This window comes from Micromys minutus, assembly GCF_963924665.1.
Source record: "Micromys minutus genome assembly, chromosome: 10".
NCBI classification, from domain to species: domain Eukaryota; kingdom Metazoa; phylum Chordata; class Mammalia; order Rodentia; family Muridae; genus Micromys; species Micromys minutus.
Window position 1 is genome coordinate 35,414,069 of NC_137979.1, and position 21,076 is coordinate 35,435,144.

The following is a 21,076-nucleotide window of genomic DNA, read 5'->3' on the forward strand; positions in this document are numbered from 1 at the left end:
GGAACTGGAGGATTCTGTATCGTTTCAACCCAACACTATCCAGTCTCTTAACCATCCACAGCCTTTTGTAATCAGAAGGCTACTGAAGAGTGATGCCCACCCTCCTGTAAAGCTGTGTTTCCAGGGCTGCTGTGGGTATAGTTAGAGACCTGTCTTCACCAGCCTCTGCGGCACAGCTTCTATTTCTTAAACAGAAATTCTTGTTCTGGCTTCAAGTTTCTTTCTGTCTACAAACTAAAATCCTAACCCAAAGCAATCAAACTCAACATTGGAAACACACACTACGAATGCAGGAACACTATTTATTAGGTCAATAATTCATTTAGCAATACAAGTACAGAATATATCACAATGCTGTTACAAACATACTTAGTGTGGTTTAATAGTTACAAATAACGGTGGGCACTACAGTGAGAATGGTATGAAAGGCTGTTCTGACTCAATGAGCTGTCTTCAGAGTTTATTAATGACCAGATACTACTATAGAAATTACTGTGGCACTAGAAGTGGGGATTTTCCTGTAAAGAATGTTAGTGATTCATTTGTAATTATTCCATTAAGGGCTTTTCTTTTTATTTTGAGCCTATTAAACTAAAATCCATTACTTAATAAGGTATAAAAATAGTACTGACCTGGTAATATTTAATAAAATGTAGCATTCATTCACATAAAAGTAAAACTAAATTGAAAAGTTTTAGTCACCATGGCAACATATTTTCCCATAAAAGGAATATACAGAAACAAGTGATGTTATACAAAGGTACCTGCGATTCAGTGATTCAACACTTTGTGCGCCACAACCAAGTTTTCTAGATATCTATATATAGCATATATATTTAATCTTAAATTTTACTTTTGAAAAACATGTGCACTTCAACACTCAGTAAGGCCACTCATGCTATAGATACCTAGAGCTGCAATTAACAATAGTGCTAGTTAATAAATCCTAATGCACTCTCCTTCAAATCACCGTCATGGGAAAAGCCAGTTTTCTGCCTAAAACATTCCTGAGATTTGGGGACAAAAAGAACTCCTAGTGTTAAGATTTGTACACTAATCCAAATGTTCTACACAAAATAAATGTTTTCCAGCTAATCTGAAGTCCTCTAAAGCCAAGAGGTGAAAGTGTTAATTTTAAAAACAAAATAAACCTCTTGAAAATCAGTAATTATAAATAATTTTTTCCAGTAGTAACTTTACCATCCAGAAAAAGAAGACTGGAAGCAGCAAGGCTAAAAACCCTAGGGGAAAACATAAATTTATAAAAAGGTGGCAGCTAACAACACGTCACTTAGCAACCCGTGAATCTGAAGTTTTGGCCGAGAGCTTTCATCACATTTAGCCTCTGCTGTTTGTGCTGTAAGGGCAGGCTCCATGGTCACTCACTTCCAAGCTGGCAGCTGCTGCACTACTGCAGTCATTCTCCTGCCTCAGCCTCCCGTGGAGCTGGGACTGAACCTTGTACCAGCACGTGCCGTTTCCTGTACTGAATGCTCATGAGGTTATGAGTCATAGTCATGGCCTAGGACAAAGGGCTCTATTGAAATCACTGGTTCCCACAAGCAGCAATACCTGGGCAGGGTGCTGGTGAGTTTATAAAACTTAAAGAGAAATAATGCAATGGAGAAAGGATCTAAATCCTCAGGGCCAAGTCTAGTTTGAGGACCCATAAATATTGTACACTAAAAACTCAGTTGGTACTATTAAACCGAATGTAAGTGACTCAGCTGGGTCACATGCACAAGCTCCCTTGTGCCCCCAAATGGAATTAGCACCAGACTTTAGGAATAAGAGAATTCAGGGAGGGTGAGATCATAGGCCCTTATTTAACATTACATGCAAGCCACTGGTTATTCTGAGGTAAATTTTATTCAGTTTTTCCTTTTGAGACAGAATCTCCTTTTGTAGCCCAGGCTGCCTGGAATTCAACATCTTACCTCGGCCTCCTGAACACTGACATTACAGATCTGTACACACCCTGCCTTAATACATTTTAAAAAATTACGGTGGCATTCCTCTCACTACGCCATCCATTGAAATGATTAGGGCATTATTTCCACTAGAATCAGAACCTATCAAGTCATACCACTAGAAGACAGAGTGCTAGAGTGCAGGAATTAGATTAACCTTTACTAACTTATAGAAAACTGCATTAAAGCAGGTCAGATGGAGCAGCTGGTGATGATGCTGGAGGGGGGGTGGGGCTGGCTGTCACCTGACATTATCACCCTGGAATCATAGGCTTTTAGGATCAAGTTACTTTATCAGTAAGGATGAGTTAAGTTTGAGCTAAGGAAGACGAGCCCGTAAGTTATCTGACACACAAATCACTGTGCACAACACCAAAGATGCAGATTAAATACAAATAATTCATGTGGAAACTTACGTTTTAAAATATTTATTGAAAAACAATTTACCATGACATTCCTATACCACAAACATACCACAGGACTCTAAATATCCAAATAAAAGTGTACAAAAAGCCTTGCATGAAACTGTCTTTGGAGGTATTCAATATATAGGCTTGTGAGGCTCCAGCTGAGTAAGTTAGAAATGCTACTCCTTGGTCAGACTACTTGATAATAAAGTGACTCTGAGACTGTAATTAAGAGGGAGGGTGCCAGCTGCATAAACTGCAAGTGTGCCAAATTTAATTCAGTTCGAAGAATAAATTCAAGTCTCTGAACCCGAAGTTGCTGTATCAGGGTGAGAGCTTGCCTCACCTGCTGGGGTACATCCCCACCAAGGCCCCTTCTAAAGGCCTAACACACTGGCTTATCACTAAGACTGTAAAGAGCAATTTCAAACAAAGGTAAAATTGGGAAGTAAAAAATGTTTAAGATAAAATTTTAAGTCTCTAAATTAATGTTTCTGTACTCTCCATGATAACTTTGTTTCCCCTCACCCAACAAGCATGCTAGAAGAACAAAACCTGACACACACCCACTCACCTACTACTCCAAGCATTACCAGGAGCAGCGTATCGAACAGCCAAGTCAGAAGCCCCTGAAAATAGGGGAGAAACCCAGATTCTTAACTACAGAGGCACCAGACCAGATGGGCCACTGTGCTAAGAATTGAGGTAACAGCAAAAGATCTTTTTTGTTTCTCTTTGTTACATCACAACTTAGGAACTGAGGATTAGCTCCACATTAAATAATCCAGCTAGCTTTAAAAACTTAGAAAAACCAAAGCCCCAATCAGTGAAGCAGACATCTTAACTGGAGGATCTTTCCACTGGAGTCCTGAATTTCAGCTAAAATGACTAGTTATACTATTATTTTCAACATAATGAATTTTCTAAGACTGTCTTTTGTGTGCATTCATCTTTTTAATCCCCACAAACCATACAGTAAACCTAAAATTCTCATCTGAACATGACTTATTTCATGACTCTTAGCCAGTATGTTTGTTAACTATATGGAGTATCGGGGCAAAGATTAAAATGGGATGGCTGCAGAGATGGTTACAGACATGCTGATGACATTGCCATAGTTTGAGTCCCATAGTTTGGTTCTATGATGCACATAAAGTTTCGGCACTAGTGCTGTGCATTCTACCTAAGTGAGGTCATCCTACTAGAAAAGGCAAGTGCAGCCACTAAGATAACAATCTAAAGCCTCTGGTCCAAGTAACACCGTCCACAGTTGCCTGGTCCTTTTAGATCCTTCTGGTCCTGTCAGCAAAACTTTAGAGCTTCTCACCATGGTACCAAAGACAGTTAGACTGCTGGTGTTCTGAGACTGGCAGATCAACACTGGTCCCGTCAGATGACTCTGACACGTCAGTCTGTCACTAAACAGTTCTGGAATGGCTGTATGCCCTGATCTGGGAAAGATGGCCAAATCTATGTCAGGGTTTCCCCCCACCCCCATCAGTACCTGTGTTACTTTTCTATACTGCATATAAAGAGTTTTCCATAAAATTTCCTTACAATACAGTATTGAATACCTCCACATGGAAGAATTAATTATGTTTAAAAGTTTTTGAAATCATCCTTACATAATAAGAATGCAACTCTTTTAAACTCTTAAATAGTTTTATTCAGGGGTTCTTTTTTTTTTTTCTTTCAGACTTTCTGAAAAACAAATTATTTTTTTAAAAAAATGGTTTCCTGTTGTTCTACTAGGGTGAGAGTGTGGGACTACTTATACACGCGGCACATGCTGATATAACTCAATCTATGCTTATTCTATAGGAACTGCAATACAGGACTACCCGAAATAGGGTCTTCGATGGACTGGACCAGTGTTTCGATGCAAATGCCAGCCCTAAAAACAACATGGTTTTTTGATTTCACAGTATGAATTCCCTGGAATCTGGGAAAAGGTAATTGTTAGCTGAGGCTGTCCCTCAGCAGCTTGGTCCCTCAGTATTCTGAGACATCAGAAAGGCCTGCACCACCTCTTCAGTGGACTGGGGGCTGCTGTTGACGTCTTCAAGGGCATCGGTCACTGAATACTGCCGATCTCGCAACCGGTTCCAGTTAGACAGAACGTTGTGATACTCAAACACTTTTTCGTAATTTCCAATGGAGTTGTAAAGTTTAATGAGGCCTCGGTAATCATATTCTAGTCCACTGTAGCCTTCACCAAACAGTTTCTTCCCTAAAGCAACATAAAAAGACTTAGGTCAAATAACTACAATAATTTTTTGTTTAGATTTCAATACAATTGTTTTTTTGTTTGAGACCATTCTAGAACTCACTCTAAAGACCAGGTTGACCTTGAACCCAAATGACCTGCCCCCCAAATGCTGGGATTAAAGGCGTGAGCTGCCACCTGGCAGCACAGGTTTTGCTCTTTAAGTAGGCCGGCTTGGTTTCGTCCTACGGAGGGAAACAGATTCAATCCCCCTACTGCTGCCTCTTAACTACTCTCATCCCTGCAGTATCTCTCAGATTTCAAGGAATTGGCTTTATTAGAATGCTAATAAATTTCACAGGTTTAAAAATAAATTTGTACTTTCACCTGTTTGTGTGTAATCACATCCTGCAGCTGTAACGTGTGTACATTTCAGGACTCTCTTTTCCTTCTATCATCAGAGTTCTCAAAGAATTCAAGTTATCTATGATAATGAGCCATCTTTACCAGTGAAAAAATTCAGGCTTAGAACTAATGTTTTTAAGGATATTTAAAAATAATATGGAGGATTTGCAGAATCTTTATGTGTAGCACTGCCTGGTCTGGAACTCACTATGTGGACCAAGCTGGCCTCAAACTCAAAATCTATCACAGCCTCTGCTGCCCCAGTGCTGGGATTCAAGGCATGCACCATCATTCCTGAGTAATTTTGTTTTGGTTTTTGGTTTTTCAAGGCAGGGTTTTACTATGTAGCCCAGCTGTTCTGGACCTTAATCTGTAGACCACACCGGCCTCTAACTCAGAGATCTGTCTGACTCTGCCTCCTGAGAGCTAGGACTAAAAGTGTGCCCCACTACTGCTTAGACCAGGCTGGCCTATGGTCACTGTCTATGAGAAGTGTCAACTGATGACTGATATGGGAAAGCCTGGCTATAGTGGGTGGTACCTTAGATAGTATCTTGGGCTATGAAAGAAAACTAGCTGGACATGGGTGAGCTAGCAGGCAGGGTCCCCCCATGGTTCCTGCCTTGATTTACTGACATGACATCCCTCATGGTTGACCTAAAGTGTAAGCTGAAATGAACCCTCTCCTCCCAAGCTGCCTTTGGTCATGGTGTTTCTGTAACAGCAACCGAAAAAACAAAAGCATAGGACATGTTCAAGATACTTATCTTGTATAAAAAGGGAATACAAGAAAATACTTATTTATGTGCCTTTGTGTAAAATCATATAGAAAAATAAGCCACAGACAAATGAGACTGGTCACCCAAAGCAGTTGTTGAGAATTAGAAGAAATTAAGGAAACTACATATCACAAGGAAAGTACTTGCCTATGAATTTTTGACTTTAAGAATATTAGTATTTCCAACACTAGGATTTATCAAGTAAGTCAATATATAATGGCTAACACACAAATATATGGACCACCATTTATGACAGAGACAGCAAGGGGAAAGGACAGGCTATTGAAGAAATGGTTCCAGGTCAACTATCTATGTGCACAGAAAAAGGAAAGTTTCTTCTAAGATGAACAGGTTAATTTTAGGATTGCAGATCAAAATATGAATGTAAGTAAAGTGACCAGAAGATGGTCTCAAACTAAATTTAAAGTACTAATAATAAATTAAAAGAAGACATCGAAGCGTTCTATTAAAAAATAGGTGTCCTTAGGCTGGGTGTGGTAGTGCCTGGGATCCCAGCATTAGGAGAAAGCAGGAGCTACAAGCCCCTGTGTCAATACCAATTAACCAAAATGAAGTCAACTGAACAGTCATTTTGGGCTGATCTCAAGAAAACAATCCACAGGATGAGTGACCTGGCAGCTCGGCTGACCAAGAGGGCTCACTTACAGTATATGAGAAATTTCCTAAGTCGATAATGCTAGACAATTCAAAATGGGCAAGGACCACAACAGCAATTTCAAACAATGAGGTAATACTACCAAGTGACAACAATTCAAAAGCTGTGTGTTCGTTAAACGTAGACTAGATAGTGACTCCACTCAACTCCAGTACAACATTCCTCTTGGAAGGCACCAAGTGACTGTGATGCAGCAATACACTAAGGTAAAGATGTCTCTACACCCCAACTAAGGAAGCCAGAAAGGTATCGTACCAATCGCTATTGACCGAAGGTACAGTTTCTCAGCATTTTCATACTGACTCATGTCATAATTATACAGAGATGCCAGGTGTCCCACCGAAAGGGCCACTTCATAATCTTCTTGACCAAGGAGCTGCTCCTTAATCTGAATTGCTTTTATATGCATTTCTTCAGCTTCCTGAAAAACAGGCCAAGTAGAACATTAGATTGCATTTTTTATTAGGACAAGTCTACTCAGTGAGTTTGTTTTAAACATCACCACAGCTTATGCTGATAAAAAACATTATATAAAAAAGAATGTAAAAAAAACTTTTTTACCTTAAATTTTCTCATTGACTGATAAAGTCTTCCAAGGTTACCATAGTGCTTTGCGGTCTGTACATTAAATTCTCCGAATGCTTTCTTAGCTAGCTGAAGTGAGGACAGGTGCAAGTCGTGTGCTTCCTGAAGCAGCCTCTGCTCCGTCTCCTTATTGTGACAATCAATTGCAATCTCCTCTAAAATAAGTGCTGAACAAAGAACTTGACATCAACAAACTGCAAATCCATCCATCTCCCAAGGGCCCAACATTTAACTGAAAACTAAGGACTCAGTGTTTACTGAGTACTGACTATATAACTGACTGGTTAAGAAGCTGCCAAGATCAAAGCTTTCTATGCTGTGGGGTTTGTTTTCTTGGTTTCTGAGCTGAGTTCTTGATCTTTGCCCAGGCTGGCTTTGAATTCATGACAATGCTTCAACTTCTTTCCAGTGCTGGGTTCCGTGTGTGCAGTTGTGCTCAGCCCATGACTCTCCTTCAACAGCACAGTTTTGGGAAAGTTGTTCTACTTATATAGAATATTCATTTAAATTAAGGGGAAAACTGTGTACCTTAAACTATTCGAAACAAATTCAAGGGCAGCCTAAAATATATGAGACCTCGTCTCAAAAAAAAAAAAAAAAAAAAAAAACCCAAACCAACCAAACAAATAAATAAATAAGCAAAAAAATAAATTAAAAAAAGGAAAATGATAGGGGTCTTGAAAGTTAAAGTTACCCAACTGCCAAGGAGTGCTTGAAGCACTTGTAACAATTCTGCAACCAGCCTTTATAAAACAAAACTGAAACATAACTGAAACAAACACAAAAACAAAACCCAGCTTTCTTTCTCTTGCTTACTTGACCTACTAAGTCAGGCCAACCTTCGTTCCTAAGTTCCACTTGAGGATTTCAAACCCAGTATAAAACCCTAAGTATATAGACATTACCATCTAATTTTATTTCTTAGCACTGACTTGTAAAAAGGCAGTCAAGAGAAATCTACCTTAGGGCAGCATTTAAAAAAAAAAAAAGGTTTAAAACAGTTTCAGTACCAGAGATCAGATTAAGGAGCTTAGAGAAAAAGAACCCCCAATGTGTGTAGACAGTCCTGAAGCTGTTGGTATTTTAATGTTAATTCCACTTCCCCAAGAAGGGGTGTCCAGTCAGGTACTCAACCCGCTGACAATCTGAACCTTCCCATTTTAATTAGTAAAATAAAGGAAAGTCAGTGACTGGGTGGGGCGAGGGAGGTAGAGAGAGGGTAGGTCTAAGAGGTCAGAGGACTGAGAGGAGAAGTCCTGGCAAGATGGAGGTTCCCAAGGCTCAGCTAGACCCAGGTGATATTGATTGGCGTTAAATAGTATGAACATTAAGGATTTTATATGTCTAGCATCTTATATGAAGGGCAGTTTGTATCTTTGTCTATTTGATGCAATCTTGTTGTGTAGAGGGTTTGTGGATTGAAAGTTGAACATATAAACCTTTATGAAAAGCTATCGGGCTGTAGAGTTGTGTTTGTGGGATTTTGGGGAAGAGAAAACAGCCGGGACAGAGGCACAGAACAGGCAGTAGAAAACCACCAGGGAAAGGGAGTTGCACGGACAAATTGGGCCACTGTGACGGATCAGACCTGGCACCAGAGGTGCACTTGGCTCCAAACTAAAATCGGGCCTGAGGAGACCAATTTTTTATTTTTTAATATTTAAGACAACATATGTGTATTAAAGAGGAAAAAACACTCATGGTATAAGAGGTGAAAAATATCAGGTTATAAGGTTGGAAGTGTTACTAACATTTCCCCCATTTGTGTGTGTGTGTGTGTGTGTATGTGTGTATGTGTGTATGTGTGTATGTGTGTATGTGTGTATGTATGTATGTATGTATGTATGTATGTGTGTATGCGCGCGCGCGCGCGCGCCTAACACTCAATGGAGGTTAGGAAGCAATGAGGTGGTCAGCTCTCCTGCCATCTGTACGGTAGGGAATGACTTTAGGTGATAAGCCTGGCAGCCGCCCTAGAGAAAGAACGGACTAATCTAATCAACAAAATCGTGATCCAGTATTAGTGAGGCTTTGGGTAACTATTTTTCTCTTTACTAGTGAACTTAATTGTTAGTGTTAAACTAAGGCAACCCAGGATTAGGGTTAGACTCACCAACCCTGCACACAAGTACCACAAGGGAGATCCAGTCAAAACAGAATCAATGCACTGATGAGGATTAGCAGAAAAGTTACAAGTTGAGGTAAAGGAATGCCACACTCAAAGCAAGCCTGTGGAGCCACCTGAGTCCTAACTGTGCTGCTGTGGAATCGCCTGCTTCACTCTGCCTTACTCAGATCAGAGAAAGTGATGGAGGGAGGGAGGAAGACACAGGAATAAACAATACTGTATCAAAGAGATGATGCAGAGCTGAGGGAACTATTTTAGTCACATCCATACAATCTATAACAGTCTTATTTTATGCCACATATCAAGTTGCAATCATTGGAAGACTAGGGTACCTTTCACCCTCTTTGAAGAAGCCAAAAGAAGATGATCTTCAGGTAGGATGTGAGTAATGATACCAATGGCTCTTTCTGCATGAAATCTGCAATACACATACAATTTAGTGTCTCTCTTTAGTTAAAAGTGTCATTAAAAAAAAGTAACAACATATATATGACATTAACAGAAAGTACTAATAAAACTATAAAAATGAATCAAAGAGTTTTGGGGCCAGAAGATGGCTGAGCAATTACGAGCACCTGTTGCTCTTCCACGGGGCCCAAGTTCATTCAGGTCCCAGCATGCACACTGATTGGGTGGCTCACAAATGGCTGTAACTTCAGCTCTAGAGGAGGGTACCTTTCTCTAGCCTCCATGGGCATTTGCAATCAATCATTTGCCTGTGCACGCACGTGCACACACACATACTGATAAAAAATAAATCTTTTTAGAATAAGTTTTAAGAATCAGTTTTGTTTTGTTTTGATGGACAAAGAAAAATCAAACTCAGGACCTTGAACATGCATACATGGCTTCAATCTCAGCCCCAAAAATTCTATTTGTTGTGAACTTTAAACACCCAATGTAATCTCATTATCCTCATAATAAAAGTCCTCGTTATGGTCTACAAGACTCAATCTCTCTCTGCCACCTCTCTGCTATTATTCCCTGCCATCCCCACAGCCATCCTCTCAGCCCCAGCCACACACACCTGGCCATTTCTGGATGAGCCTATGCTAGCTCACTCCAGCATCTGCTCTTTCTTCTCCCTGTGGTATATTCCCCTCCATGTGCACCTGGTTCACTGTCATAAAGTCCCCCAAATCACCTACCTGTCTAAATTTCTGTCCACAGTAACATCTGGTTATCTGTTCACAGCCCAGCCCACAAAATAAAAGGTAAACTACTTGCCTATTTTACATTACAACTCAAACTTCTTTTTTAAAAATTTATTTTTAACACTTTAAATTATGTATCTGAGTGTTAATATGTGCATGTAAGAAGCTCACAGAGGGGAGGTATTGTGCTTTTCTTGTGTGCAGGTTCCATGAGGTTGTAAGTCACCAAATAAAGATACTGCAATTCAAACTCAGGTCTTCTGAAAAAATAGCATTCACTCTTAACCACTTACACTCTCCAGCTCCTCAAACATCTTTTTTTTTTTTTTAAAGAAAAAAGATTTATTTATTTTATGTATGAGTTCTGTATCTCTCTTCAGACACACCAGAAGAGGGCATCAGATCCCATTACAGATGGTTGTGAGCCATCATGTGGTTGCTGGGAATTGAACTCAGGAACTCTGGAAGAGCGGTCAGTGCTTCTAACCACTGAGCCATCTCTCCAGCACCTTTCCATTTGTTTTCAATTTACTAAGTGACTTTAGTTATTAATTAAAGAGCTGTTTAACTTGTCTACAGCGTTTTAATAACAATGACAATGTCTTTTCCTCTGCTCTTGCTTTCTTTCTTTGAGGCATGACTTTATTTAGTGGCTTAGGCTGGCAATTCTCCTACCCCTCTCCCCACCCCACTAAGTTTTTTTAGTATATTCAGAGTACAGCCACCACTGCAATCAATTTTAGGACATTTTTATTACCTTAAAAAAAAGTCTGAATATACATCCAGCAATCCCCGCATCCTTCCAACACCCCAGCTGAGAATCATTCCCTTTCTGTCTCTAGATTTGTCACTCTAGACATAAACAGATTAAACCACATAGAAAGCGATCCTTTTCATCTTGTTTCGTTTAAAATTCCCAGCTCTCAAGAGGAAGCAAGTAGATGGCTCAGAGTATAATAAAGTCAGCCTTGGTAATAGCTAGAATCCCTGCAAAAAAATCAAGTCTGTCTTTGGAAATGTTTGTTGTTTTTTTTTCTGGAGAAAGGTGTCTTGCTGTGTAGCCTAAGCTGGTCTGGAACTCACTGTACAGTGCAGACTGGTCCTTTCAGAAGAGAGCTAGCTCCTTCCACACACAGATCTCAGGGATGGAACTCAGACTGTCAGGCTTGGCAGCAAGTATCTCCAGTTCTTGATTTTCCAGACCCAGCATTAGGGACAGGATTACAGGTATGTCTTATAATGCCTGGCCTATTTTTAGGTTCAATTTTCCTCCAAAATATTACAGGTTTCTTTTTAAGCTTCCTTTGTTCGGGGCTATACAGTAAGTACTTTGTTATAACTATTAACTGCTGTCATGGCATGAAATAGTCATAGGAAACAGAATTAAATGAGCATGTCTGACCCACTTTTTTGTTTTTGTTTTTTTCTCCCAGCAATAAGTTTGTAGGTTACTGGGCTGGAGAGATGGCTCAGTGGTTAAGAGCCCTGATTACTCTTCCAGAGGTCCTGAGTTTAAATCCCAGTAACCACATGGTGGCTCACAACCATCTGTATGTAATGTGATCTGATGCCCTCTTTTGGTGTGTCTGAAGAAAGATACTGTACTCACATACATAAATAAATATTTTTTTTTAAAGTTTGCAGGTTATTCAATTTACCATTGACACAGAGGCTACTAATTACTCAAAAAACAAATAAACAAACAAACACAACAAAAATTATGAAGGAAATACAGAAAAAAGCTCATTCGGACATAGAAATACGTAAATCTTAGTATGAAACCAGGAGAAGCATAAATGGATTTCTTAAAAACTGGAATGTTTTTTAAATGACTTAAAAACATTTTACCCTATCAGGAAGACAAATTCATCCATACAATACTACTTAAGGACTACTACACTAGGGAATAGTATTAACCTTCTCAGAGAAGGTGGGACTTACAGTGCATTGTCGAATTTTCCAGAGCTGTACTGGTGAACGTACGAAGAGTAAGCCAGGTCTTCATGAGCTGTCGCTACATGAATATTTTTGCCACCAAACACTGACTGTCGAATGTCGAGGGCTGCCTGAAGAATAATAAAGACATTTAATAATATGGTATACTATCTAAGTTAAATTAACTATCCACACACTCGGTGTACCTAATCACTTAAACTTCAAATGGGAACCAAGAGCAGAACCTGCAACTTGCTCTGAAAGACCTGGTTTTGTAAAGGAAGACACCTGTCCAGGAAACCACATCAGCTGCTTTTCTGCAGAGATTAAGTCAGAAAGTACTATGGAACACAGATCCCAGCTGACAGTTTAGTCCTAGATGATGCTTTTCAATTCCTAAAACATTTGACTCTTAAGTCTTTCAAGGAGGAACACTCAGTAAAGTAATGGTGAAGCCCACAAGAGAAAGGCAGGGCTCAAAGAGTTATTTTTTTAAATTGGTCTGCTATTGCTTTTTATAAAATATGCATTGTTGGGCTGGAGAGACGGCTCAGCGGTTAAGAGCACTGACTGCTCTTCCAGAGGTCCTGAGTTCAAATCCCAGCAACCACATGGTGGCTCACAACCATCTGTAATGGGATCTGATGCCCTCTTCTGATGTGTCTGAAGACAGCTACAGTGTGTTTATATATAATAAATATATCTTTTTTAAAAAATGCATTGATGTTTTGCCTGCATGTATGTCCATGTGAGCGTGTCAGAACCCTGTAACTGCAGTGACAGACAGTTGTGAGCTGCCATGTGGGTGCTGGGAATTGAACCTGGTCCTCTGGAAGAGCAGCCAGTGTTGTTAACTGCTGAGCCATCTCTCCAGCTCCTCAAAGTGTTATTTTACATATGGTTTTACAAATGACAAACAAAGCAAAGAAAAATAAGCATTAACATACCTGGTAAATCGCAACAGACTGGCAGATATTGTCTACGTTGAGTAAGTAGAACCCATAATCTAGCAGTGTGTCAGAGTATTTTGGGTGTTTGGGTCCAAAATGATCTCTAGGAAAAGATATGGAAGTATTAATATCTAAAGTTGAGAATCACATCAAAACAGCACCTTGAGTAACAATCACCTACCGTGCCAAATACACTGCATGTTTAATTAACTGCTCTGCCTTCTTAAATTCACGCTTGACTACACAAGCCTGTAAACAGAGAGGGAAATTATTAAATAACTCTCATCAAACACTTCAATAGTGTGCTACAGTCTGAGTTCACATCATAATAGTCAATAACCTAAAAATAAACAATGATTCTTTAGATTTGTAGTTTATTTACAAATCTCTAAGGAATAGATCTTTAAAACAATTTGGGGAAATTCTGACAGACATTTTCAGTATGAATGTGTTATGACAGCGGGGCTGCAGTGGTGCACACCTTTAGTCCCAGCACTCAGAAGGTAGGCTGATTTCTCAGAGCAAAGCCAGCCAGCCTACAGAGTTCTAAAAGAGTAAGCCCCAGGACAGCTGGGGCTAGGAAAGAAACCTTGCCTCAAAAACCCCAAAACAAAACAAAAAAGTAACCCTGTTATAACAAAGGTAATCACAAGCTATGGTCACCCTTTTATAATATTAAAATGTCATGGGGAGGATTCAGCATAGTATTTTTAAGTGTACACACATACACTCCATTTATAGAATGGGTTCTAATAAACTTTTTTTTAACTTTCTTTATATGTGTGTGTAGTTTTTAATGTGTGTAGGTATTTTGCCTATAGTATGCTAGATGTCAGAGCTCCTGGAACTGTTATAGGTGTTTGTGAGCTGCCATGTGGGTAATGAAAATCAGACCTGGTTCCTCTAGAGAAGCAGACACTGCTTAACTGCTGAGTTGCTGGTCCCATACTTTAACATTATTTATTAATTATTTATAGTGCGCATGTGCACATAAGCACAGCTGAACAGAATCTATGAAGGTCAGAGGACAGCTTACAGCAGTTGGTTCTTTCCTTCTACCACATTGAGTCTTGTAGGGTTGAACTCAGTTGCCATGCTTGGTGGCAAGTGTCTTTACCCACTGAACAATCTGACCTGACCTTTTAGTTAAATACTACACTGCTGATTATGGGTTGTGATATTCAGGGCTTTCCCCCATTAGCTTGTGAGCTCAACAAGATCTGGGACATAAGGTTATCATGGCCACAGGCTGACACGGCAAATTTTATATGTATAGAAGAAATTCAAGTTTTCAATTATTTAAAAAATATTTGGGGGGCTGAAGAGATGGCTCAGTGGTTAAGAGCTATCTTAACTGCTCTTCCAAAGGTCCTAAGTTCAAAACCACATGGTGACCATCTGTTGTAATGGGAGCCAATGCCCTCTTCTGGTGTGTCTGAAGACAGCTACAGTATACTCATATATAATAAATAAATCTTTTAAAAAACATTTGAACCATGAGGATTACCAGTTTTTAAACTCTAATATCACGTGCATATATAAAACTTGAATGTTATTATTTCATATGAACACATATTTAATGTTTAAATTAAGCATGCTAACATCTTTTTCATACAGATGCTATCTGAATATGCTGCTATTCTTCTCCACTGAAGTGAATGACTAGGACATGCTTGAAACCTAAGGAAAGTTACAATGTGAGGGCAATGAAGACTATGTAGCAAGCTGAAGCCTAGCCAAGGTTATAGACCAATAAACAACTTTTTAGAATTTCATAAAAACGTGGTGTCTTCTAACCCAAAATTTTGAACCAAGATAAAACCAACCAAATGGAATATTCAAGTGTTAGTAACTTCCAGACAAAGTGTGGAAGTCCCAGCCCTCGGTGTACAGAAATGTCATCAGGTCCCACTTGAGTTCTGAATAAAAAATTGAGGTTACACACAGATTTAGGAAAAACAAGCAATCAAACCAAATTAGCACCAAAGATTATAGTCATGTGAACTCCGGTAAGTCAAAACAGTTACTTTCACAGATTTCTTTAATAAAGAAAAATTAGATAAAACAGATGAGATAGTTTTTTGTTTGTAAGTTTTTTGTTGTTGTTTTTTTTGAGATAGAGTCTCTCCATGCAACTTTGGCTGTCCTAGAACTCAATATGTAGACCAGGTTAACCCCAAAGACCCATTTGTCTCTGCCTCCTAAGTATTGGGATTAAAGGCACAGGTTACTACCCAGCCATAGGACAGTTTTGATTAGAAACTAAGTTTCTAAAACTAAGAAGAGAAGCTTAGAAAACAGATGTAGTTAATAGCTCAACTAAGTAACTTATTATTTAAGTAAGTTTTATAATACATTTAATGTTATAAACACCATACTCACCTTAGAAGCTTGTCTTAAAACATCCACCACAACTTTGACTGGTAAGCCTGCTGTGATTTCCTTCATTGCCTCAACACACCACTTGTACGCCTTTGAAAGAATCGAAAACAGAACAGCGACAGAGTAAGTGACAGTATTAAGTCAAACTGTGATGCTACCCAGCAGTATTTCAACTACTTAAATACACACACAAAATATTTACAACTGAAATCCCATAAGACAATTTTTTGGAAAAAAAATTGAGCTGATCACCCTATTTTTATTTTTGTATCCACAAATTTTCTGAAGCCAAAGCGTGATGGTAAACACCTGTAGTTTCAGAATCAGGGAGGCCAAGGCAGGAGGATTTTCCTAAGTTCAATGATGAACCTCGGAGTCCTACCAAACACTCCCCCTCAAAAACACAGTTTTTCTAAATTACATTACAGACACATCCAGAAAATGAGGCATATTCTATTTTTCCCAGAGGCCTTTGTATATAGGATCCCCCACTGCCTTAGAAAATATTCCCCTTTTAGCCCCCTTAGTCTACCAAGCCCATCTTTTAGATGTCAGTCCTAGACTGTTTTCTATGTTTTCCTTTCCCTTCTGTATCGCTTCATCATTCTCTTCCTACCCCTGTCTTCCACTCTTCCACCCACCCTCCCTTTCTATCTGAGACAGAGTTCACTACGTACCTCTGGCTGGCCTGGAGCTTGCTATATAGACCAGGCTGACCTCAAATTCAGAGAAATTTAAGCCAATTAGCCTCTGTCTCCCAGGTGTTAAAGATATGTGCTATTACACCCAACTATTATTTTTCTATATTGTCTGTTTAGTAGTGCCTCCTTTATGCTATTCTTCTAATAAGCAATTCGTGTTCATCAATGCATTTAACTGATACCACAGCATCATGACATATACTATTATAAAACAAGCAAACAAACAACACCCCCCCCAAAACAACTAAGGTACAACTAGGAAGTAGAGGCATACACCTTTAATCCCAGGACTCGGGAGGCAGAGGCAGGCAAATCTCTGAGTTTGAAACCAGCCTGATCTACAGAGTGGGTTCCATGAGGGTTACACACACACACACAGACACAGGCACACACACACACACACACACACACACACACACACACACACAAAACTAAACCTGGGGTAGAGAGGTGCCAGGGGCCATCTCAGGCTAAAAACTAGGATGTGGTGGTCTTCCTGAGAGGGTTTCACTGTGTTCTGTAAAACTGATGGGTGAGCTTTTAGGCAAGGCCGAAGGCCGTATTTTAGGGGAGATTCCTGCTATTTATATGCCTATCCTGTTATTATTAAATAGATATAACAATCACAAGGTGTTAGCTCACCCAATTGGGCAGATTTCTATAGATTAATGATGATGTGATGATGTGTAGTGGTGCTTTATAGACAGACATGATTTCTTAATTCTCAATGATGATCCTATAAGAATTTCTGAAATTATACTAGTAATTATTAAGCCCTTTTTAATAGAACTACTATTGTAAGTCTTCTCTGATAAGAATACTACAATTAGAACTCTAATGGTCTTTAAGTGTCAAGAGTTAATTGCTTCTGAGATAGAAAGCAGACATTTACAACTTAGGAGAGGTTGTAAAACAATTAATCAAATGTCATAAAAGGGAACTAGCAATTTATTGTGGGTACAAGGACACAAAATAAATATTGACTGGGTTTATACAGAAACTTCAGTGTCAACTAAGACACAAAATTAAGATCTTTAATTCTCATTACCTATGAAGCTAGTGAGATGTTTAGTCTTAATATAAACACATGTATACATCCTTGTTGTAAATTTATTCAATTTATATGATTTGAATTTATGTTTGAAGTTATAGTGAACTTTTTTTTTTTTAAAATGGATGCTTGGAAAAAACATTCAATATATTCTAGAAAGGGTACAAAAAACTAGGAATAATTAATAATTATATTGCATGGCATTATAGCATCAGAGCAGGAGGGGAGAACAAGATTAGAAGGAAGGAGGAGACAGCGAGTAAATAACTCAGAAATTAAGAAAGCAACTTAAGGGCTGGAGAGATGGCTCAGAGGCTAAGAGCACTGACTGTTCTTCCAGAGATCTTGAGTTCAATTCCCAGCAACCATATGGTGGCTCACAACCATCTATAATAAGATCTGATGCCTTCCTCTGGTGTGTCTGAAGACAGCTACAGTGTACTTATATATAATAAATAAATCTTGGAAGGAAGGAAGGAAGGAAGGAAGGAAGGAAGGAAGGAAGGAAGGAAGGAAGGAAGAAAAAGAACGAACAAACTTAGGAATCTAGAGAGCATAGAGTCTGATAGGTTCCCCCCCCCCTTTTATTTACCCTTAGAAATAAAGGACAACAGGACAGGAACAGAAGAAGAGAGTGATATGCAAAATGCAGAGAGAAAAAGGGACAGAGAAGCAGCTGCAGAAGCAGAAAGAGCAGGCAGGCTTCTCTTCACCATGGCTGAACAGGTCACTTCTTAACAACAAGGAAGGCTTAGTCTTTCTAAAGAGGACAAAGCTTTTTTCTTATAGACTTCAGTTTAACTCATTTAGCAATAAAAGGTTAGAAGCTTTTTCTTTCTCTATGCAAATAAAGATCAGAGCTCATTTCTCACCCAGAATGAATGAGTTCTTTCTGCTTTTGCTGTCTATGCACATATAGGTACAGACGTGTATATAAGTATGTAATTATGAGATAAGTAAGTAGCTGTGTTGCAGTAAATATTAAAAAAGTGTGACCATTTCCCACGCATCACCACCCCACAATGACCCCCTGGTACTCTCTGACCCAGGCAGTTGCTCCCTGGTGTTAATTCCGGCACTGTAGTACCATATGGAACTAACATTAATTTATTTCAGTGGCGGCTTCCCTCACACAATTCCGTTGGAGGGTTGTTACCACACCAGGCTCACATTTCCCAATTCCATAGCAGGCTTGGTGCATCCTGCCACTGCACCTTCTCTTGAACTCAACTGAGTCGCCATGTGAAAGAAAACACCATACAATAAACTCTGATCCAATTGGTATAATATAATTTGCCCACCTAGACAAGTCAAATCATTCTGTACAATTCCATCCCTTATAAAATAATTATAACAATCTATATCGATTCAGAGATGCACAGAGAGAAAATCTACTCTGCCTCCATCTTCACTCCTCTCCCTCCTCTAAAACTTTTTCCCTGCCTATCTTTCCTTCTAGTCCAATGATAGGCCTCACTGTATCTTGAGTTTGCCTTTACCTGCATAACAGACATAAACTTATATAGCCAGACCCAACTGGATTGCATGAAGTGTGTATGAGTGTGTATTCATAAATTTGTATATGAATGTGAGTTTATGCATAACTACTTGTGTAGAAGTTTTTCCTTCTGCAATTGACTCTCTTCTCTTTGTTCAATAAAAGTATACTGCTCCAAAACCCCTGCCCCAATAAGGAAAAAAAAAAAAAAAAAAAAAAAAAAAAAAAAAAACCTAACAATTAACCCTTTACTTAATCCCCAACTGTTTAATGATAAGGTGCTAAACATCAAAGACTCTGTCTTCAGTTGAAGTCAGAGGAACTCAGACAGGTGAGCCAGCTACCACGGCAAAGTAACTTAGACTTAAGACACATAACTGTTTTATCATTGAAAAGCAACCCTAATTTCTCACAAGACCAATTCTTGCCTCTTTCAAGAGAACCAGAATGCCGGAGGCCTAGCATAAAGGTCAAGTGGCAGGCAATGAGCTAGCATCTGTGTAATATGAGGCAAAATAAACAAAAATGACCTTTTCTTAGTGATTAGCAGGTTAAAAATAAAGGCAAAATAAATTATCCTGGATAGTGACAATTGCTATTATATCAAAAAACAAAATAATTTGGGGAATAAGGGAAATAGTTCAGTAAAGTGCATACTACACAAGTTGAGGACCTGAGAGTCTGATCCCCAAAACCCTGGCAAAAAGTTGAGATGATGTGCACACTTATGCCAGTGCAGGGGCCTAGAGTGTAGCTTACCTGAGCCTGGTCATGGAGCCCCAGGTACCCGTAAGGGGGTGTGGTGGTGGGGAATTCACTTCTTAATTCTAGCCTCAGGAGGTGGAGACAGGGGATCCTGCCCTACCAGCAATCTGACTGACTGGACTACCCTACCCATTTTGATAAGTCCTGGGTTTAACTCAGAGATCCGACCTCAAGGTGGAACAGGGATTGAGATTTCCTGTCTAAACCCTGGACTTCCACATGAACACCTACACATGTACCCACGTACATGCTCTTACACATGTGAATATATACATGTACACTCATGCATACTGAACATGCACTCACATGATGACAGGGGTTAAGAGCACCTTCTGGTTTTACATATGAACCAAATTCAGTTCCTAGCATCCAAAATAGATTACTCACACCCACAGGGGGTTCAGCAAATTTTTCTAGCCTCCTTGGGAATCTCTGTAGTCATGCGCACGTAGCAACACACAAACATACATGCAAACACATAAATAAGAAATCTTAAAGAAAAAACCCACCCAAGGTAGACAGACAGCTCCGGAAGAAAACCCCAACACTGACCATATGTACCTCTTTTCACAACATACAAAAATTTCGGAAGTTCAAGGGAATGGAGAAGAATAATTACATGTTATCTTCTGCAAGTTCCCATTTCTTCTGTTTCACTCAGGAAGCACTGCTATTCAAAACAACTGATGCAAATAAAAGCTACTAAACTTACCAGACCTGGGTCCCAAAACCTGGCCCACGGTTCTAAAGAACTGTGCTACCTAGTTTTTATGTCAGTTTGATAGTGAGTCATCTGAGAGGAAGGAACTTTAATAAAATGCCCCACATGATTGGCCTGCGGCAAGCCTATGGGACATTTTCTTGGTTGATGACTGATGTGGGTAAGACCTATTGGGCCATGGACCTGATGCACTCCCCCATGGCCTCTGCAGCAGCTTCTTGGCCATGGCACTTTATCACAGCAACAGAAATGCTAACTAGGACCGCTAATTTTATTTCAAAGTAGTACAAAAACATTTTTAGAACTATGTTAACTATAATGAAGTTTTACAACATTTTTGTAGTCGGATGCTTGGCAAATTAAATACTTATATGTTCAAACTCATGTTTAAATAATTAACCTAGAATGACATATAACCAAATGCACTGATTAAGATTCAATCTTCATAAGGATTTCCTTAAAGCAAGTTGGGCAGACAAACACCTGCACAAAAAATTTAAAAGCCCTGTATTTTACTTGCAATACTTAAGGTTCACCTCACAAACACTCCTGCTTGGCTTTTACATATTTCATTAGAAAATTAAGTATTTTTCCACTTTGCAATAAAATCTATTATATGAACTTAATACATGAAAGCTGGGAATAGTGGTACAGGCCATTAATCTGAATGAAGCACTCAAGAGGCAGAAAGAGAAAAATCATGAACCTGCAGTTGGTCTGGGATACCTGTATTTAAAAAACTGAACAGAAAAATAACCCTGAA

The 21,076-nt window shown here is 39.2% G+C and overlaps 1 protein-coding gene across 1 annotated transcript in view; it reads right to left on the minus strand.

Annotated features, from left to right (window-relative positions):
- Positions 1–294: 294 nt before the first annotated feature.
- APPBP2 (amyloid beta precursor protein binding protein 2) overlaps positions 295–21,076 on the minus strand; it is a 44,585-nt gene continuing 23,803 nt past the window's right edge. The window contains exons 6-13 of the mRNA XM_080922219.1: positions 15,578–15,667; positions 13,377–13,444; positions 13,193–13,298; positions 12,252–12,376; positions 9,489–9,574; positions 7,005–7,195; positions 6,699–6,864; positions 295–4,607 (exon numbers count right to left, since the gene is read on the minus strand). Coding sequence (XP_080778345.1) covers positions 4,354–4,607; positions 6,699–6,864; positions 7,005–7,195; positions 9,489–9,574; positions 12,252–12,376; positions 13,193–13,298; positions 13,377–13,444; positions 15,578–15,667 — 1,086 coding nt within the window. The 3' untranslated portion in view covers positions 295–4,353. The remainder of the gene's footprint in view (positions 4,608–6,698; positions 6,865–7,004; positions 7,196–9,488; positions 9,575–12,251; positions 12,377–13,192; positions 13,299–13,376; positions 13,445–15,577; positions 15,668–21,076) is intronic.